The 22,604-nt window shown below is 42.6% G+C and overlaps 1 protein-coding gene and 1 non-coding gene across 2 annotated transcripts; both read left to right on the top strand.

Annotated features, from left to right (window-relative positions):
* The first annotated feature begins 2,592 nt into the window (after positions 1-2,592).
* Positions 2,593-21,596, top strand: MRAP (melanocortin 2 receptor accessory protein). Its single transcript, XM_073362336.1, has 3 exons — positions 2,593-5,075; positions 10,136-10,235; positions 19,239-21,596. The coding sequence occupies exons 1-3, from the start codon at positions 4,970-4,972 to the stop codon at positions 19,414-19,416; spliced, it is 384 nt and encodes a 127-aa protein (XP_073218437.1). The 5' UTR covers positions 2,593-4,969; the 3' UTR covers positions 19,417-21,596.
* Positions 13,251-13,323, top strand: TRNAF-GAA (transfer RNA phenylalanine (anticodon GAA)). Its single transcript has one exon. It is a non-coding gene; the product is annotated as a tRNA-Phe (tRNA).
* Positions 21,597-22,604: the final 1,008 nt, after the last annotated feature.

Below are 22,604 nucleotides of genomic sequence, written 5' to 3'. Positions count from 1 at the left end.
TGGGGCATTTCATGGACATCAGTGCAGGCTGGTCTGGAATGGTGCATGACACATGCATCTTCAGGAACAGTGGCCTGTACAGAAAGCTGCAGGCGGGGACTTTCTTTCCAGACCACAAGATCACAGTGGGGGATGTGGAAATGCCCATAGTAATCCTGGGAGACCCCAGCTTACCCCTTAAAGCCCTGGCTCATGAAACCTTACACAGGGCACCTGGACAGCAGCAAGGAGGGTTTTAACAACAGGCTGAGCAGGTGCCGCATGGAAGTCGAATGTGCCTTTGGCCATTTAAAAGGTCGCTGGAGGTGTCTCAATGGCAGGCTAGACCTCACAGCGGGTAATATTTCCATGGTGCCACATGCTGCACTTTGCATAATCTGTGTGAATCTAAGGGTGAAGTGTTTGCACAGGTGTGGAGCACTGAGACAGAGCGCTTGGCTGTGCAGTTTGAACAGCCGGATCCTAGGGCTGTCAAAGGAGCCCAGAGGGCTGCTATTAACATCAGAGAGGCTTTGAGGAACCACTTTGACAATGAGGGGCAGTAACACGTCTGCTTTGGAGTTGCTTCCTGGGTGCATCCATGTACAATTTTAGGGCCCTAGATTCATGCAACAAAATGCTTTAGAAGCCTGTTCCCGAGAGTGAATTAATTGCTATACGCTTTTGTAGAACACAGAATAAAAACGCTGTACCATTAAATACCTTAGCCTTTATTTATTGTTAAAAAGGGTGAAACCTCACAACGGTGTGTAGCTCCAGCTATCGTTGTCCAAGCTGTGAGAGGGGGTGGAGTGATGGGGAAACTCAGGAGGGCTGTGAAGTGAAAAGGAACATGTGGGCATGGGGGGGCGGGTTGGCAAAGAATTGTACATGTGCATGTGCTGCAGTGGAGGTCAACCGCTGATCTGCTCAGTCTGCAGCTGTATCAAAGACTTGAGCAGCTCTGTCTGATCCTCCATCACTTTTATCATCTGCTCTGTCGCTTGCCTAGCAAATGCTACATTGGCTTCCCAGCAGTCTGCGTTCCCTGGTGCGTCTGTCATCGCACTGCAGCACCTCCCTGAACAGGTCTTCTTTGCTGCATCTCGGCTTCTTCCTTATCTGCCAAAGCCAGTCGGCAGGGGTGCGTGGTGTGTTCCTTAAGGTCTCGGCTGCTGAGGGCAATGCACAGAAGTTGGAATGTAACAATCCCTCAAATGATTGAAACATTTCAGTAACAAGGGCCTTTTGGAACTTAGCAATCACTTTCTCACTGACTCTAGGCACATAGCTCCGCGAGCACCCCAATCATAGTGAGTATCGGGAGTGGGGGGAAGGCGGTTGTGCATATGGACAAAAAGGTCATGGCTTGCAGGGCAGCTTTGCAGGGAACTCATTCTAAAATTATCGCACACTTTTTCCACAGGCGGCCAACCTGCTTGCTGACATTTCACTGCTGCAGGTGAGCAGGGAAACCAGGGCACAACTACGGCATGCTTTCACCCCCTTCTGTATGCAGCTCAGCTGTGTGCTGCTTTGGTCCCAGCTCCAGTGATTGCTGAATGGCATGGTACCGTTTCCTACAATGGGGGAAACTAACAAGGCTGCAATTCCTTGGAATCTGCGGCAGAGGATTAACAAGTATCTCTTGGAAACTTTCCAGAGTCTCTCTCTGGAGGATTCCCTGCAGGTCTCGATGTCCATTGACACCCTGCTTGGCCATGCAGATTAGCTACACAGGGCAATGTCCAGCTCACATAAAACACTACCTACGTTCCACTTTTCGATTCCCTACACAAACCACAGCAACTTACCCAACATCTCATCTGCTTCTTGCTCCCCGTTGAGCACTTCTGGAGTGGAGAAAAGTTCCTGGCTGCCTGCCCCACCGAGCGACCCCACTGGGAGCTCCACATCCTCTTCTACCTCCACTTCTTCATCCAGAATTTCAGCCTCTGGGTTACCCACCCTTTCTGCTGCCTCCAAAGTATCCACAGGGCTATCGGTGATGGAGGTGGGGTCACCACTGAGGATAACATTCAGCTCCTTATAGAAGCAGCAGGTCTTAGGTGCACCACCGGAGTGATGGTTTGCCTCCCTTGCCTTATGGTACGCCTGCCTCAGCTCCTGTATCTTCGCTCTGCACTGCTGCGTGTCCTGATCATAGCCCTTTTCGCACAAGCCTCGAGAAATTTGCCCATATGTGTCCCGATTCCTACGGGTCAGTCGCAGCTGCGACTGAACAGACTCCTATCCCCATATACTGATCAGATCCAACAGCTGAGCGGTGGTCCAAGCGGGAGCCCATTTGGTGTGATAGCCAGCCATGCTCACATGGGAAGCCAGCAAGCGGGAAATGAGATTTAAAATTCCCGGGGCTTGCAAAGGGGAGGGGTGGTTTGGCTGCAGGGCAATGGAGTTCAAACCACTGACCAGAGTGGTAGCATGGGAATTGTGGGACACTTTCTGGAGGCCAATAAAATCGGGGGGAAAAGGCGTGGTGTCTACAGTGGCTGTTTGTCGACAATAAAGGGAGGGGAAAAGACAAAAGTCTGTCGCAGGAGTGGAAGTTTTTTGTTGCCAAAACTGGGCTTTTTTTTTTTTTTTCAAAAATCCCATTGCAGTGTGTATGCTATCGCTGTTTTGTCGCCAAAAGACAGTTTTTGGCGACAAAACTTGCCAGTGAAGACAAGCCATAAGGTTGTAGCCATTCCTTAAGTGGGTCCAGGAGCAGAATGGGAGCCACTGGAGGAAAGCAGGGAGCCGTGAAAGAGCTGTGAGCAAGCCATTGGGGGGTTGGGGGAGGGAAACATTTTTCAAGTTTTTCCTCCAAATAAGCTGGCATTTGGGGGCTGATGATGCAATGTAAATTTTAGGTTATTTTCTCTATTTTCCCTTCTAAGCAGAATGTAAGCTAACATGCACTAAAATGCACATAGAAATAGTGACCTCTGACTTATTTGAAGAATGGTCTGTGCACACTTTCGCATGGTCGTAACTGCTTAGTGGGGCAAGAGCCTTACTATTGGGTGGGGGAAAAACAGGCCTGCCAGAAGAAAACCAAGTTAAAAGGAACACACAACTTCAGAATCAAACTTTTGAATTTTGATTTTGCCTTCTCTTGTATGAACTACTTTACTGTAACTAAAGATGTTAGCGGGAAAATAATTCTGTTTTACTTTTTTGCATACTTCAAGCATTTGATACAGCTTTGTTGAAAGTCACTTTCACTACTTCTCCTCAGTCAGTTCCCCCTGTTTATGTGGGTCTTTCACAAAGCAGCAGGAGAGAGAAAACATCTTAAAGATAGGACAGTTATGACTAAACTCACAAAAACTGGTAGGGAGAGTCTCGGAGGAAGAATGAATCAGTGGTTAGAGTTCTAGCCTGGGCTGTGGGAGGTGTGCATTCAATTCTTGCTCTGCCACAGACTTCCTGTGTGACTCTGGGCAAGACACACACGGAATGCCTATGCTACAGCACACAGCTGAGGCACTGTGGTTGTGACGCTGTAGTGTCGACTCTTCCTACATCAAGAGAAGGAGGTTTTCCATCAATGTAATTAATCCAACTCTCCAAGATGTGGTAGGAAGATCAATGGAAGAATTTCTCCCTCGACCTACTCCTGTCATCAGGGTTTATGCTGACCAAACTAGGAGTGCTCAAGGCATGAAATTTTTCACAGCCCCGAGTAACTTAGCTAGGTTGATCTAAGTATAGACCAGGCCTTAGTCTTTCTAGCCCAGATCCTCAAAGGTATTTAGGCATCTAACTCCCATTGATTTCAATTGAAGTTAGGAACCTAAATATCTTTATGAATCTGGGCTTCAGTTATCCATCTGCAATATGCAGATAATGTTATTTGTCTGCCTCTCAGGGTGTGTTGTGAAGATGAATGCATTAAAGATTGTGAGGTGCTCAACTACTGTGGTGATGGGGACTATATAAGTACATAAGATAAACAAGTAGCTGTAATACTTTTGAAACTGACAGATTTAATTTGAACTAATCTGCCTCCTACTGCTGTATTTGTGATTCCTGCTTCAGGCTGACAACAAATGCTCCTCTGCAGTCAGTCTGTTTTAGAGATAATGGTAGAGACCCTATGCTACACAGATATCAAAAGGAGAAATCTGGCACTATTCAGAAATCACATTTAGTCTCTATCAAACTCCTATCACCAAATATTGTGTCTTTTGAGATGAAGTTTTCTGGGACCTTAGCCTGAATAAACAGCCATCTCTGATTAGGATAACTATGATGTACGGTGTAGTTCTCAGGAATACATTTAAAAACTGATGGAGGATCTGTCTTCCTGTTAATGTTGGTAATTTCTCTTCTGATAAAATGTTTTGCATATGCACATATGTGTTCGTGTAGGCATTTCAAAGATTACTGTTGAAAGCACTGAATCTCTTCTACTTACATCCTGCCAGGGGCCTGTTTTTACATCATTTGTTGGGGGTGGCTGGTGTTAAGGCAAATCATTTAAAATATTTGATACACGATGTCCAGCTGTTCCAATACTGGCTTTTTTTTAAGGAGTAATTTATCGGGCCCTCTAGGGTATGTGTGTCATAGAGTCATGATTAATTTTTAGGAAAGCTCTTTTCAGGAGTCAAGAATCTGTTTCATGCTGAGGGCTTCACAGATGCTAGTTACTCATTGGGAATAGTTTATAAGTCATTTTGGCTTTTGTCCATTCTGTTACTGTTTATTGGACATCCATGTCAATACAAAGCAGGGTGCAAAATAGCTAGTACATAATTGCCCACCAGCCCCAGATGTTGCTATTAGGTGTCTGTCATAGTCTGACATTCATTTCTACTAAATGGTATCTAAGCAGTCCTTGAGTTGCAGGATCTGAGGACTTCCAGAATGATTTACACAGGCATCAGTTATGCAATCTCTATATGAGGAAACTGAAGTGTGGTGGAAAATAAAAGAGTATTAGATTGGAGTTCTGAGCTGATTGAAATGCGCTACTGAAATGGCTATCAGAACAAACTCATCTGAGTATTATTGGTCTTATGAATATTACTGGGACTATTTGGATCCAGTTCCTGTAGATGAAAGGAAGCTGAAGGCTAATAAATGTAAGTATTGCATAGTAACAGCTGCTGATCTAGTACGTTAAGAGTTAGATAAGAATAAAATATGTTGAATAAGCTCCCTTTATATCTTCACTATCATGTTTCTCTTTGTAACATAGACTATAGTGGGTTATATATATGCATAATTTGTATAGATGACCCTCTGTATTTCCGAATGCTCACAACCTTATTAGGTTCTAATGGTAGTTGATACTAATACTGCAATATTATTTCATTTACTGTACAGTATATATATTTGAGAGATTTTGATATTAACCCATCTAATTGGAAAGAAATTTTTTTTAAAACAATTTACTAAATGGAAGCCTATTCTGAGATGTTAATCAGTAGTTTGTTGTACTCCTAACTGTTTGCGTAATAGAGTAACAAAATAATCTTTTGTTACTCCATATAGATTTTTTTTTTTGTCAGTAATAGTGGTTTTCTTCATGGAATGCCAGGCTTGCATTAAAATTTATATAAGTTTTTAGATCTTAATGGAGAAACAAGTTAAATTTTGGTTAATCAGTAACAAGAAGCTGAACACACACAGTTTATCTGACATTCATCTCTAACTAATCATATTGATGTTTATTACCATAACAAAAATAATGCATTATAATGGGCATCATTGGGTGCTGTGCAAACCTAAGACCAAGTGCTTGTATGAATCATATATACAGTATGGCCATGGAAGTAGATTCCTTTAGCCTTTGATATTTATTTTCAATTGATGAAGAAATAAGATGTCACTCATTTCATCCAATTATAATAACTCCACTTACAGAAAATTAGAATTTCCATTTTGAGTGTAATAAATATTAATGAAATCTTAAATTATTACTTAACATGATAGGTCAAATTCATTCCTAGTGTAACTCCATGTCTTCATCCTATGGAAGCCAAAAGGATAAATTCACAAGAGATGAATTAAAAACTGATATGTATCAGACAGGTGGAATTTATGGTTAAGTGACAAAAGACAAATATATTATTGCATTATTGGTTCCTGTTTAAGTTACTGTTACCAAAGAAATGTTAGAATATATACAAGTACAATATTAAAGGTTCAAAAAACTTCATATTGTCATCAATGATCTAGTCTACAAAGAATAAATTATAGTCTTTAAAGACTTCTGCTTATTTGTATAACAGCCATACAAGAAACATTCTCTGTAGTGCAAAGTAATTGATAATATTGAAACTGTAACATCTGAAAAATCCTGGGGTTAACCTCCAGGTGGAGCAGAGCAATGTTTGGTGCACCTGGGAAGGGCTGGGGAATAGGTGGCTTTACATCTGTTTTCAGCCTCTTCTGAAGACTTTCGGGACTGCTGGAGGCTGAACCACCCTTGCACAGGATAGAGAACTGCTGTGACAGACTGCCAGTATCTTGCTATATCCTAAGTAAACTGTATTGAATTAATTTAAACCTTAATGAATTAGGTTTAATACCTTTGTGTACATTGTATTAAAAATGCAATAGTGTAAGATTCTTGTGGAATTATATGGTACCTTCTCTAGTAGGAAGGGGGATGCCAATGTATTTCCTCTGTTATCAGCCCTTTGAAACCACCCCTCTGGAGAGGTTTGCATAGACCTTGAGGGGCTAACAGACAAAGAAAGGCTATTTGGATAAATAGCCTAGTTTTAAACTGGCTCAGGCCTTTCATCCTGCTCTAGCAAATGGACAAGACCCCGGTCCACAAAGGACCCCAATCCTTAGGGTAGGGTTGGATGGTCTGGGTGCTTGTTCTGAGCTGGAGCTGTGATGAACTTGTAACCACAAGGAATCTCCTTGGGTGAGGAAACTAAAGGAGTGCTCCTGCCAGAATCCCTGTTAGAGTGAACTGTGGTAAACATATTAGCATGTATGTAGGGTCTTTTATGGTTTTTAATATTTTCTCTGAAATGCTTTTTACCTTAAGAATAAAGTAGGCTTGCATAGGAAGTGCTGTGGGGTAACTTATAAGTGTAGCAATCACACCTGTTAACAATCTATAAAGAGAAAGAAAACAAGTGTGTGAGCAACTCTGTGCTGGGAATAACACAGTGAAGGCAGGGATGCATGTATCCACTCAAGAGAGGCAAGAGCTTGGGAGCTGAAAGCCTGAGAGTGGATGCCCTTGCTGGACCACTGGGGCAGTTGCCCTGGTCTGACACAGCTACTAACTTGTTGGCAGATAATGGTCCTCAAGGCCCCATTGTGCTCTGGCCCTGCCTTGGAAAGGTCACTCTGCTCGTGCTGGAAGGATGGGCAAAGTTGAGGATTACCTTAGACTAAAGGAACCCTCAACTGCTGCCATAAACCAGCTGTAAGTCCCCTTTGCACAGCTGGATCAGCAAAAATGGGACAGTAGAGCACCCAATTTGAAGCCAATGGGCCTCGTATGCAGGATTATATTAAGCACAGGCTTAAGTGCATTGCTGCATCTGAGCTTCAGTCTCTTGTGAGATGTCATAATATCACTAGTTTTCTATTCGCCAATGTTCTAGAGTGGACTAAACCTGAATTTTCAACTTCAAACAAAGCAAAAAAGGAAATAAGCAATTTTTTTCTCCTGTGCGGGTCAATTTTAATGCCAGCTTTTGTTCCTTTGGTCCAATATGAACATTACAGGGCTGAGTTTCTCTTGCTGATGAATCTGAAGCCAGCCATGAGGACAAGAGGAATGATGCATCACTTCAGAGAATTACTCAAAGATTTTTCTTTCTATTAATAGCATTGGGCAGTTTTACCCATTTTTTACTACTAATAATAATGAATTAAGTGGACCCTGTAATCGAGTTATAAAAAGGCAGGTGAAAAATATAGTCATGTAAAAATCTTTTATCAACTGTTAGAATAAAATCTGTTAAAGAAAAGAAGAAAATCCCAATTGGTGAAAGGCTGAAAACCGGAAACGTCTACTGTTTATCTCCCAAGTTCAAATACCACCCTGAGATCCAGAGTGATGTTATCCTCCATTACATATGTAAATAGTTGTACCTTGATTGGTTCCAGTGAGCTCCATGAATAACACTATTTCTTATTAAAGCTGGACAATTCCCTCTAGTTCTGGTTTGTGTTGAGTTTTATGACTGCAAACCACCAGATGCAGTTCACACTGTTTTTCATCATTTCAAGCCCTTGAGGTTTGCTTGGAGTATGAACACTCTGTCTCCTCCCAATACAAGAGCCTCCCTCCTTACTTTAAAGACTTACTGGGGAGACAGGTCAGGCCAGTGCTCTATAATCCCCGCTTTGCAGTCTAATATTTCTGGGGCACTGTCTGGCTTGTTTATCACATGTCTGGCATCTTCAGGTGCTGTAGATGGCTGCTTCCCCAACTTTAGTCTTCAGGGGGCTGCATTATAGGTGTTCTATACCTCCTCAGAGCCTGGCAAGGGTCTTTTGAAGGAGCAGTACAGCATCCTGAATCTGAGTCAAAACTCTGAGCCTTGACTCCACTTGGCAATTCCTTCTTTAAACCTGGGTTGAATTTTGCTTTCAAAATTCAAACCAAAATGAGTTGAAACTCTAGTAGGCTTGGAATTTTCTTGCCATCATTTTGCACCATCCTGTTAGTCAGTGACGCAAATCTAGTTAGTGTGGCCAAATCTCAACTGCCTGATAAGAATCCTAAATAGGTGAGCTCTAACTTTAGATAGATAGTTTAATAGGGAATAAAATGGGTACCCCATGTAAAATTAATTTATGGCTCTAATTGCTGATATATTCCAAGTGTTTTCAGTAGAAGCACGTAATCCTACATATTGAGTTTATTTCAATGAACATCAGTTTTTTGTTCTTTGAGATAAATATTTATTTTATCTTAGTAAACATTTGCCTGTTGAGTCAATGACCCTTGTTTTTCACCTCAACAGAAGTTAACGTCTGCTTATAAATTCATTACGCTTCACAGATGTTCTGCCCCGGCACCTCACGATATTAAGGCTGGGTAGCACAGTTCCACACTGACCCCAGAAGAGAGCAGCCAGTCCTAGAAATGCCATCTAAATATTAAAAACACACTTCTGACAGTCAAGCACGTGCTAAAACTCAAGCTACGGTACAGAATTTTCCATTGGACTGACACATTGATGTCGCTTGTGAGCCTAGCACTTTTCAACAAGCTGTTCCCTCCATCCTTAGGCTCTGAAAGGTCAATTTTAAAATTCTTGGCTGGCAAGAGTTTCTTAAGGATCACATTCCATCCTTTGAATGCATTCACAGAGCTCCTATTGAGTTCAGTAGGAACTCATGCATCTAAGGGCAGAATTTGCTTCATAGACTGTTAGGCTGAGCAATATGGGTGCAGTTTTCCTTTAAAATAACAGGTGCATACACTGGAGTTCCAAGATTCTGTGATAGGAACTGAGTTGTGTAATCTGCAAATGGATAAAATTCTCAAAACCTTCTTATGTGTAATATATTGCTTTTCCAAAGATATATGTAGTGCTGTCACATTAGTGATTAGAGCAGGGGGCTAGAATTAGGATTGCTTTATTTCAGGGATCAGCAACCTTTGGCCCGCGGCCCACCAGGGTAAGCCCCCTAGCGGGCTGGGCCGGTTTGTTTACCTGCCACATCCACAGGTTCGGCCAATCACAGCTCCCACGGGCCACGGTTCGCCGCTTCAGGCCAATGGGGGCTGCGGGAAGCAGCGACCAGCACATGCCTCAGCCCGCGCCGCTTCCCGCAGCCCCCATTGGCCTGGAGCGGCGAACTGCGGCCAGTGGGAGCTGCGAATGGCCGAACCCGCGGACGTGGCAGGTAAACAAACCGGCCCAGCCCACTAGGGGGCTTACCCTGGCGAGCTGTGTGCCAAAGGTTGCCGATCCCTGCTTTATTTCATTCCCAGATACACTATACAGTGGCTTGCAATATGACTTTGGGCAGTCACTTAATCAAGGTGTGCCTCAATTTCCCCATCATGAATAGCGAGAATAATACCATTCAGTGGTAATGTAAAATTTAATTAATTAAATGGTATAAAATGCTTTGAGATCAGTTTTCTCTGCACATTTTTTATTTGATACTCTATTGTTGATGCTGCATGCTTCTTTTTCTTTTTTAACAGATTCAATTGTCATAGCCTTTTGGGTTGGGCTTGCTGCATTTGTGGGGTTTCTGTTCCTTATATTGCTCTACATGTCCCGATCTGGGTCAACACCAGTCAAGTAAGTAAGGCTGTTATACTGCAGATGATATGTTTAATTCACGTTATAATCAGCATGTAACACTTGTTCAGTTTCAGAGTAACTGCACTTGTATCCCACCTCTGTCGCACTTCAGGGGTGCCCAATGAGGTCTCAGGTTTCCAGCTGTCACTAGTCTCTGAGCAGGGACCCTTGTCCCACTTCCTTCAGACTGGGATGTAAAGACTGTACAGCCCCCTGACATACTCTGTGGTATCCTCAGCAAGTCAGTCTACCTAAATGCCAGCACCTGGTCTGTGCTCTCTCTTGGAGAACAATGCCCAGTGTGTACCAGCAGTTACAAGTACCATGCAGATCTTCCAAAGCAAAATACATTTATTCACACGGCAAAACCATTACAGAGACAACACAACAAATATAAAAAACCACAAGTTCTACATGCTTACTAAACATACCAGAAATCACCCACCTTCCACATGGTGAGTCTGGTAGGCCAACATCCCTTCCAACCCTTCAGCAAGGTTTGGGGTCTGCTTAGGACCAAAGGTCCTGTGCATTTGCTGAATCAGAAGGAAGACAGTGATTCCATTTAACCTCAGCCTTTATATATTCTTAGTCTCTGAAAACCCACTTTGAGCCAGTATATGCAAGAACCACCCCTAGGGGATGGTACATCAGGGGCTGTTTACAGTTTAAGTGGCTCACCTTAATCACTCCCCACTGGAGACCTGTGGTAACCCTCCACCATAGAGCAGAACACTATCATACTAAACCATTCATAAATTTAATCAAATGGTCCCCAAAGATACTGCATAGGTTGCAATATCTGTCACAACCCTGACTCACCTTGAAATGACAGAATGACTACATTCTTAATTTTATATATATCAGTGCATAAAGCATGACATGTTTTTCTATTAGCTGGCCTATGGAAGGGATCAGTTCTCAGCCCAATGTTATTCAATATTTTTATCAATGGTCTGGAAGAAAATATAAAAGCACAACTGATAGTTTGCAGACAAGACAAAGATTGGGAAATAATGAAGAGAATAGGCCACTTGTTCTGAGCCATCTGGATTGCTTGATGAGCTGGTGCAATCGTATAATTTGCATTTTAATAAAACCAAATGCAAAGTCATATATCATGCAAACAAAGAATGTAGGTCATATGTACAGGGTGGAGGACTATATCTTGAAAAGCAGCGTCTGAGAAGGAGTTAGGAATCATGGTGAACAAGCAACTAAACAAGGGTTCCCAGTGTGATGCTGTGGTTAAGAGTTTGTGATAACAGAGTGGATAAACAGGGAAATATTAAGTAGGACTATGAGGGTGATATTACCTCTGCATACAGCATTTCTTAGACCATGTTGCAGGTTGAGCCCACGGTCACACCTGCGCATCCCCAGCCATGGCTGCGTAGTCTAGTGGTTGGAATCAATCACTGCCCCCAGGCTCAGGGCTATGCGACCTACCAGCCAGAGTCAGTCACCGTCAGGATGGACCACCACCTCATGGTGGGCGACAGCCAGGATAGCAGGACCCAGACCCTCCCTCTCCTCCGAGTCCCAATCCAGGGCCCCGTCAGTGGCAGGGTTGCCTGCCACCAGCTCAGCAGGGATCTGGCTGAAACACACCATGCTAGCCTCCAGTTGTCCAACCAACTCCACACAAAGACTCCCTGGGTTACTTCCTACCCACTTCTCTGCATCTTGTGGCTTCATAGTTCCCCCTCCCTCAGTCATGTCCAGACACTGGGGGGTTGAGGTTTGCTGTCAGCTAGCTGGCCTCTGCGTCATGAAGTGCCCGCAGCCCTTCAGCAGGAGCCAGCAACACACCTCCTTCCCCTCCAGTCCACCCAGACTGAGCCAGGCTGCTCCCTCTTATCCTGGTGTTGCACTTTGAGCATGCCCAGTAGGGCCATGGGACATGGCTTCCTCAGCCCACAGTGAGGGGTTAACCCCCGCAGTCCCAGTGCAGGGTACGCACACCCCATCACACACACCCCCTTTTAAGAGGGTGTCTGGTGATGGCCCCTCCTCCTCATCTGCCCCTCCTACCCGGGAAAAGAAGTCTGCATTTGCGTGGGCCTTTCGGGGTTGGTGAATGACCTGAAAGTCATATGGCTGGAGTGAAAGGTACCACCTCATGACTCTGGCATTGGTGTCCTTCATACCATTAAGCCATTGAAGTGGCATGTAGTCGGTGACCAGCTGGATGGTCTGTAATAAGTTGGACAGGTTGCTGTGAAATTACTTGAATCACTTGCCCACCATAATCTTTGTTTTCCAGAAGCTGGGAATGGGTGAGAGGGAATGGATCACTTGATGGTTACCTGTTCTGTTCATTCCCTCTGGGGCACCTGGCACTGGCCACTGTTGGAAGACAGGATACTGGGCTAGATGGACCTTTGGTTTGACCCAGTATGGCTGTTCTTATGTTCTTATAACTGGAGCTGAGTATGTTGCCTCTGTAGTATTCACAGTCCTGGTCAGCCTGGAAGTGAAAGGCTGCATTTTAAATTGGGTTTACTCATTAGTAGCCTCTGATGCTCAAAGGCCTGATTTTGTCACCCTTACTCACTTTGGGTAATTCCTTATGTATGAGATGTCCCATTTCAAAGGGACTGCTTGCAGAACAAGGTACTACTTGGTGTTAGAGTCAGGCTCTGAGTTAGTGACACAGCAGAGCATAATAGCTTTCTCCGTCTCATGGGCCTGTGTGACATACCAGGATACACTGAGAGAGATCACAAATGGACTCATGTTAGCATTATGCAGTTCATCATTTGAGTAATTTAAAGCTAGACTTGACAAAGTAGGGGACAGTTGCCTCCCTGGTGGGCTAGTGGTCAGGATTTGGCGCTGCCGCAGCCTGGGTTCAGTTCCCAGTCAGTGAAAAGTGACTTTACATCAAAAAAAAATAAGTTTTAGTGGACAGGGTACTGGACTCAGATTCAGAAAACCTGGTTTGTATTCCCAGCTGTGTCACTAACCTGTTGTGTGACCAGGGGCAAGTCACCTTACCTTTCTGTAGTTGCTAAGGTAGCTCAGTTGGGAGAGCATTAGACTGAAGATCTAAAGGTCCCTGGTTCAATCCTAGGCTTTTGCATGCCCTTTCATCCCTCTTCGTGCAGTGGTGGCTTGTTTTCCGGGAGTGTAGTGGTTCCTTTAGTGGGGGAAGTTTAGGTTGGATATTAGGGAAAAAAATTCACTAGGAGGGTGGTGAAGCACTGGAATGGGTTACCTAGGGATGTGGTGGAATCTCCTTCCTTCGAGGTTTTTAAGGTCAGGCTTGACAAAGCCCTGGCTGGGATGATTTAGTTGGGGATTGGTCCTGCTTTGAGCAGGGGGTTGGTCTAGATGACCTCCTGAGGTCCCTTCCAACCCTGATATTCTATGATTCTATGAACTCTCCAGGAAAAGTAGGAGAACTAGGTGATCTAGCCATTCATTTCCATCTCTAACCTCTGTGACTGTGACACAGACCAAACGAAAGCGATGCCCATTGACACATAGCACTGATTTGTTTAGTGGGGTTGTAGACCTAACATTACTGGAGATTTTGAACTTTGCTTAAGTAAGGTTTTTATTTGATGCAGTCCATGTTTAGTTTACTTTGCTTGCTGCTGGTTTCTTTGAGCAAACAACTTTGTGTAAACATGGATGAATCTGGAAGGCTGTGCCCACTGCTTTTCATAAGCTGATCAGGAGGCAAAAAATTCAGCTCAGCCGTTAGGCAGAGAGAAGTTCCAGCTTAGATCACAAACAAGCAGACACAAACAATAGTGTAATATAATAGTAAAAGGGAGTAATAATACAGTCTAATATATCAGCATGCTAAGGCCTTTGGGACATTAACAAAAGGTAACAACAATACAAAAAGGCAGCTTTCCCAAAGAAACTGCAAAGCAGGAGGCAAACTAATTTCCAAATAAGACATACTGAATACAAGAAACACATCCAACATAAAATTACATGGTTACAGAGGCAAATTCCCTTTAATTTACTGTGCCTAAAGAACTGGCGGGAGAAATTGTACACAAGTAATATTCTCCCAGGAAAGAGAGAGTCCTCGTTGTAAACAGAGTACTTACAAGACTGACACGGAAAAGACTAAACATTAGGTGAGCTTTTATACTGTGCCATTGAGAGAGAACACGTAGGACATGTATTGTGCAGTATTACAATATTGCCATATTAATCTCTAGTGTAACTAGTATTTCCGATGTAACCCATTGAAAGTGCTATGGTAACCAATTAAACCCTAGGGGCATTTTATACAAACTATAGGTGTCAATAACTGAAAGGAACACTGGATGATGGATTGTTTATTTAGAGTTTGAAGTTCATCTTGTGTATTCGCAAAAATAAAAGGAGTACTTGTGGCACCTTAGAGACTAACCAATTTATTTGAGCCTTAGTCTCTAAGGTGCTACAAGTACTCCTTTTCTTTTTGCGAATACAGACTAACACGGCTGTTACTCTGAATCTTGTGTATTGTTTTTCTAGATGTTAAAACATACTGTTAGAAATTTTAGGAACAGGAGAGGCTATCCAGCCCAACACACCTGCCCTTTTTTGATTTACTTTCTACCTGTTTTCATTCTGTTTCACCATATACTCCAGTTCTTTCCAACTATCACAAGAGTTGGTAACGCTAAGGACAAAGATCTTCCTGCTGCCACTGCTAGATCATTAGGGTAAGGTTAAAAAAATAGCCACTAGGTAGGAGAAAAGGTAGCAGAAAACATTCTTTAGGGCCCAAGTCCAGCAATTGGACGGGTGTGACATACCCCTTTGCCTGAGTGGGGCTCTGTTGAAGTCAGCAGATATCTCCACATAGGTGTAGGGTTTGCCTGCATGCTGTCAGTTGCAAGATCAGGGCCTAAAGCTTCTAATTAATACAGAAATGTTCTCTCTCTGTGAGCAAAAGCAGATATCCAGGGCCTTGCAGGCTGGTTTCCCAGTGGAGATGAAATCAGTGATATGGCACCTCGGTATGCATTAAGAGTAACTTGTTTTATTTGCACATATACATCAATCCTGGAACAGAGGTGGTCAGACAGTTTTCAGGGCAATCTCTTCTTTCAGGAATCTCAGCCAACACCAAAGCCAAATTCTCAGGGGGCAACCCTGCCTCAAGAATTTACTGTAATCGGAGATGAAGGGAAATTCTTGTGTTACTTGCACAGCTCCCTCTACCCAAAACAAAAGTTAACAGCAGCACAGCATGTCTTCCCGAGACCAAAGGTTTACTTGCACACTAAGGAAAACAGTCTTATAAGACAGCGCTACCTGCAATAACAATGTTTTTAAAGAGGGGTGCAGTCCTGAAAGGGAATTGTGTAGGAGGAAAGTGGTACTGGGGAACATCAAAAGGTGACATAATGTTCCATTAATATTAACCACAAAACACCATTGATTTTATTACTAAAGTGTCGTGAACAATTTCACTGTTTTTAAATATTAAGAGCCTGATGCTGCAATTGCCAGTCCGTGTGCAGTCTGACTTCAGTTGGATTTAGCAGGTGCGGCAGCACGCCCTTGGTTGTCAGTTTCGGGATCGCAGCCTGCAAAGACTTTTGAAAACTCTTGCCAGGATTCATATAAAGGTTCCCCCAAAATCTACGAAAATAAAAATACAGCTCTCACTATAATACTTCCCCTTCTTCCTCTAAACCAATGCATTTTCCTTCCCTGGTATTTCAAGATATTGTTGAAACTTATTAGTGTGTAATCGGTGCTTCAGACTTTGCAACAAGGTATAGAGGGTAGAAAGGAAGGGTTTGGATTTCCTAGGGAAGTGCACTAAGTTTCAAGGCCTAATAAGGATATAATACTTGGTTTCTAATATTTTCAGTCCTTTCCTCACCATCTTTCAGAACAAGACAGCAATGGTAACTAAAATATGAATATACTTCTGGGTAGAAACATACTTTGAATCCGGATCCCTTTCTTTAATTTTTTCTGTTTTATTTTTTTCACAGAGAAGGCAGGCTAAGAAAAATGTTTCTGTAGAATTATGCATAATATATCCAGTAACACTGAAATCCCATAGCCAGCCATACCAGCCCAGGGTTTCATAGAATTTGTGGCCAGAAGGGACTATTAGATAATCTAGTCTGACCTCCTGTATATTACAGGCCATTACTAAGGCTATGTTTTAGTCACAAGTATTTTTAGTAAAAGTCATGAACAGGTCACAGGCAGTAAACAAAAATTCATGGCCCATGACTAGTCGATGACTTGTATTATATACCCCTGACCGAATCTTGGGGTGGCCTGGGAGACGCTGCTGGTGCTCTGTGGGAAACAGCCCATGGAGCACTGCAGGTTCTCTGGGGAGGGGGTAGTGTGTGGCCCAGGACCCCTGCTATTGCTGGAGGGGGCAGTTGGTAGGGCTGGCAGGCTCCCTACCTGGCTCCTCGCGGCTCCCCTCAGGTGAAGGTGCGGCCAGAGGGCTCCGTGCACTGCCTCCACCCCGAGCACTGGCTCCACAGCTCCCATTGGCTGCGAACTGCAGTCAGTGGGAGCTGCAGGGGAGGCAAGGCGCGGAGCCATCTGCTAGGAGCTGAGGGAGGGACATGTTGCCACTTCCAGGGAGCCCCCCGACGTAAGCACCACTCAGCACGCTCACCCCCCTCCCACTGCTGGGAGGGAAAAAGGGGGTCGCCAAGCCTTCCCTACCAGTGGCTGGTGTGGCTGGCCTGGGGGCTGCCTGAGCTGCTCAGGCTGCCCCCGGGCCAGCCGTAGTGGCCACTGCAGAAGTCATGGAAAGTCACAGAATCCATGACCTCCGTGACAAACTCACAGCCATAGCCATTACATCTCATCCAGCTAGCCCTGTTTTGAGTACAATAAGATTTGTTTGACTAAAGCATAATTAGTATTTGGCCCAAATATATCTTCCGGAAAGGCATTAGTCTTGATCTGAAGACATCAAAAGAAGGACAATGTATCACTTCCCTTGGTAGTTTGTTCCAATGGGTGATCACCCTCACCATTAAGAATTTATTTAAATTTAAAAATTGCTCATTTGAATGTGTCTGGCTTCAGCTTTCAGCCAGCTTCTTGTTATGCCTTTCTCTGCTAGATTAAAACGTCCTTTAGTAGTAGTGGTATTTTCTCCCTGTAAAGATATTTATACACTGTAATTAAGTCACCTCTCAATCTTCTTGTTGATAAGCAGATGGAGCTGATAGTCTTTAAGTCTCTCACTGTAAAGCATTTTTTCCAGCATTTGAATAATGTTTTGTCTCTCTTTTTTGCACCCTTTCCAATTTTTCAACATTCTTTTGTATGTGGATACCGGAACTGTATGCACTATTTCAGTATCAGACTTATCAATGCCATATACAGAGGTAAAATCATCTACACTCTCTCTCTCTCTCTCCCCTATTCACTACCCCCGTTTATACACCTAAGGATCACAGTGGGAGCTCCTGTTGAGTTACTTTCCCACTATGCCCCCTAAACCTGTTTCACAGGCACTGCTATAGTCTCCCATTCTGTAAGTGTAGTCTGCATTCTTTGTTCCTAAACTGTATAGCTTTGCATTTACTTGTATTAAAAAAGCATTTTGTTTGAATGGACCCAGTTTACTAAGTAACCAGATTCCACTGTATGACTGCCTTGTCCTCATGATTTACCATTCATCCACTCTTTGTGTCATCCACAGATTCTACCAGTAATGGTTTTATATTTACTTCCAGATCATTGATGAAAATGTTTAATAGAAGGCCCACTACCTTTCTCTGTGGAACCCCAGTAGAAACACTGCCATTCCATGAGGATTCCCCATTGACAACTACTTTTTGAGATCTAGCAATTAGCTAGGTTTTAATCCATTTAATGTATGCTTTATTGTCTAATGCTAATTTTTTAATCAAAATGTTGTGTGGTAAAAATCAAAGTATATTACATCTGCACAGTTACCTTTTTCAGCCACATTCATAATCTCATGAAATAATGAAATCAAGTTTGTTCCTTTTTGAATACTGGCAGATCAGCACTCTGCCAGTCTTCTGGAATTTCCCCAATATTCCAAGATTTATTTAACATCAGCAAGCCGTAGTTCTCTTTAGCCAACTCTTTTAGGACTCTTGGGTGCAAGTTATCTACACTGCTGATTTAAAAATGTTTATCCCAACTAGATGTTGTTTAACATCATCCTTAGTCACTAATAGATTGGAAAATACTTAATCAACCTCATGTGATATGAATACATCATCCTGCTTCTTTCCAAATATAGAACTGAAATATTTATTGAAAACTTCTGCCTTTTCTGCATCATCATTAACAATCACACTATATTTACCTAGTAATGGGCCTATGCCATTGCTCGAATTTCTTTTGTTCCTAACAATTGTTCCTAACTAATTTACTTAGCTCTGACTGCCATGGACTTTTCGCTGCTGTCTTTAACTTATTGTTTTTTTTACACGTCATAACTTCTAGCTTATATAGATTGATATTAATTTTCCCTTTTTACATTTGTTATATGTTCTTTTTTTATTTCTTATTGCTGCCTTTGCTTTGCCACTGAACTCAGAGGATCTTTTAGCCAAAGTCGTCCTCTTGATTGTGGAATCATGGCTTTTGGGCATCTAATAAACTCTTCTTAAAGAGCTCCCAGTTTTCAAACACTTTTGTCTAAAATTTTCCTCTCAATCAATTTTGCTCATAATTTCCCTCAGTTTGGGGAAATTAGCCCTTTTGAAGCACCAAGAGTATATAGATTAGTGGTTGGGACTGTCCTCTGTGCAACCAAATTGAATGTAATCAGGTGATGATCACGAGTGCCTAGACAACCAACTAGCTTCCAGTCCAGTAATTAACTCATCTTTATCCATCATCATGAGGTCCAAAACAGTTCTCATGTTGGATGCAATACCTTTTGTGTTAGAATATAATAATCTATAATGTTTATAAACTCTAATTATATTTACATAAGATCTGGAGCATGTCTCCAAAACTGAAGTCCTCTCTAACAACGCTTTTTTTTTCCCTTTCCACACATTACAGACAAGTGCTTGTAGGGAACCGGATAGAACATCTGGAAGAAAGTAGCTCCAATGTTGAGCGGCTGCATTGTGATCATCTCAGCAGCCCGAATTCAGACTTGATCGCTACTGAACTACGTAATTCTTTTTCAGATGAAATTGGAAGTATCATGGAAATTCATGGAAGTATCTCGGCTTGAGTGACAGCTGGAAATGGATTCCTTAAAAACCAATCAGAGTGGGAAGACACAAGAATGCTCTTGATACCTATTAGTAGCTGTGTAAAATTAAACTAAATTAGCCCTGAAAAAGAGAACAAAAATAATTTTAAAAACTAAGGCTAAAATTCAAAATATTCAAACCTCGATGCCTAATGAGTTAGGCTTCTCAAGCCATTTAGGCACCTAGCTAGACTTGCTGATTATTAGAGGTGCTGAATAATCCCAGATCTTGCAAATGTTGACCATTGTCAAGTTACTAATGTACTGGATGTAAGAAAAACTTAAAAAAATAATCAGGGACAGATTCTGCTCTCAGTTACATGGTTGTAAATCTGAAGCAACTCTTGTGTTGTCAAGTATATTACTCTGATTTACTCCAGTGTGGCTGTGAGCAGGGGCTGTTCCGGCAAGTAGAGGTATATAAAAGTGGTTCTCAACCTTTCCAGCCTACTGTACCCCTTTCAGGAGTCTGATTTGTCTTGTGTACCCCAAGTCTCACCTCACTTAAAAACTATTTGCTTACAAAAATCAGACATAAAAATACAAAAGTGTCACAACACTCCATTACTGAAAAATTGCTTACTTTCTCGATTTTCACCAAATAAAATAAATTGGACTATAAATATTGTACTTCACTGTATAGTATATAGAGCAGTGTAAACAAGTCATTGTTTGAATGAAATTTCAGTTTGTACTGACTACACTAGTGCTTTTCATGTAGCCTGTTGTAAAATGAGGCAAATGTTTAGATGAGTTGATGTACCCCCTGGAAGACCTCTGCCTACCCCCTGGGGGTCACATACCCTGGTTGAGAACACCAAAGTAGATTCCAATCCTGCAAACTGTTATGTATTGGGCTTGCCTTTATGCACTAGATATCTTCAGCTAAGCAGTTCACGTACATGGAGATAAGTGTAAATTTTTGCAGGATCAAAGATTTTATTAATTTGAAGAGAACCCTTTGATGGTATTGGACAGCTTAGATTTAAATATTTTTCCTGCAATACTTATTCCTTATGAACTGCATCCTGACCATAGTCATCAATCTTATTTCCTCAGGCGCCTGTCCTCAGCTCATCTTCTCATTGCCAACCTCATCTTAGCACATTGCATTATCTGGCCACTTTCAGAGCAATATCAAATTTAAAAGCCTTGTGACTGCAGAGCAGAGAATTGCACCTGGCTCCACCAGCTTCAAATTCAGCTATTCTTTTAAGTATAACAGAATGTGTTTTATTTACTTTGTTTTATATTTAAAAATATCTGGTTACTTTAAAAAAAGTTTACCTGCTCTGTTTAGAATAAATGGTCAAAAGCAGCATTTCTTACCAAAAACAAACTGAAGTGTATTTGTAAATAAAGCTGGCAAGTGATGCTAATCATGACCCGGTAGCCCTCTGAAAGACTGTATAAACCAATTTTTGGTCTGCTTTAATACCAAAGTAATGACCAGAAGGAAAATGTTAACACTGAAACTCTGCCATTATTTGATTGCTACCTTGGTGTCAGATGAAAACTTTGTAGTCTTTTACTTCTGTTTTATTATTAGCGCAACAACTTGCAGTGTTACCAACTCTTGGGATTTCTTCACAATCCAAGTGGTTTTGGCCAGGGCTGGAGCCAGTCTGGTGATGATATGAGAAACTCCAACCCTCTGTCTGGAGGAAAAGTAAAACCCCCTCCAACTTTCCTGCTTCCTGGGGAAGAGCAGCCAATCAGATCTGATGCAGAAGATAGGCATAACTTTCACTCCTCCTGCTCTCAGGAGCCAGGTAGGTTTTTGGGTCAGGTAAGAGTGAGAGGGAGCAGCCGACACCATTCTTACAGGACAGGATTAAGAAGGAGGGAATTTCCTCTTTCCTCCTGTGAACAATGGGTCAGTCTAGTCTTCGCCCCTCCTCCTCCCATTCCATTCCTACAACAGCAGGCCTGGGAAGGAAAAGGTGGGTGAAGACCACTGGAGCTTCCCCACCCCCAGGCCTAGGAAGGAGGAGGGGGAAGGGCCTGGGGGAGAGGGGTGAAGAACTCTTAAGGCTGTAGGATGAGCAGAGGCGAGGTTGGCAAGGACAAGATGATGTGGGGGCTAGGGAGCAGTACTGATATAAGGGTTGCATAAATAATTGCTGGGCTGAGTGGGACACAGAATTAATTAATTAGAAAAGGAGTACTTGTGGCACCTTAGAGACTAACCAATTTATTTGAGCTGTAGCTCATGAAAGCTTATGCTCAAATAAATTGGTTAGTCTCTAAGGTGCCACAAGTACTCCTTTTCTTTTTGCAAATACAGACTAACACGGCTGCTACTCTGAAACCTGTCAATTAATTAATTAGAACTGTGGGGTTTGGAGAGAAGCTGGAAGCTCCGTACCATCAAGCAGGCCATGGAATCACCATATGCTACAAATCTGGGAATTGGCAATTCTAATTGTCTCACACACACTGGGGATGGACAAGGGCAGTTCAAAAATCAGAGAGACCAGACAACATAACCTTTAAAAAAAAAATCTCGTCATGATTTAATGTTGGGGGTTGGTGATACTGCAAATAGTACTGTAGAATATTTTTTAAAGCAAGTCTATCTATCAGCAATAGACTCAGAAACACCAGGGGTTAAAGTGGCTTGAGTCACACTGAGTCATGGACCAGGTGGGTGAATGTGGAAATGATTGCAGGAATTGAAGGCAGGTTATTAGCAAGGAAATGTCAAAGCACCTCACTTTCTAATAGGCAAATAGATATGGCCACCGCAGCCTTCCCCCTTTTTTCCTCAGACGTGCTCCTCTTTTATTAGATTGGAGAGTACTGCATGAGATACTTGGCAGGGTTCATGGCTGACATAATAAATAAATATTTGGGATGAAATCCTGGCAAAATTCCATGGTCTTCAATAGGGCCAAGATTTCACCCTGGATGTTTTTCTGCTTAAGTGGTGCTAACAGATCATTGCACCAATTGACCTGCTCAGGCCTTCAGTCTGAACTGGTGGATATCCTCCTCACTAACTAATGATAGCCTGTGACAGAGATCTACTTGGTATCAAGAACTATTCGCAATGGATGGATTCTAAGGGGATTGCTGAAGTATGTTAATCACTCAATCAACTGGTGTTCTCTTTTTTAGTTACAATGTGGCATGATTCAAGCACAGACCCACTGAAGTTACTTATA

This window comes from Lepidochelys kempii, chromosome 1, assembly GCF_965140265.1.
Source record: "Lepidochelys kempii isolate rLepKem1 chromosome 1, rLepKem1.hap2, whole genome shotgun sequence".
Classification (NCBI taxonomy): Eukaryota; Metazoa; Chordata; order Testudines; family Cheloniidae; genus Lepidochelys; species Lepidochelys kempii.
This window is presented reverse-complemented; position numbering and strand designations above follow the sequence as displayed.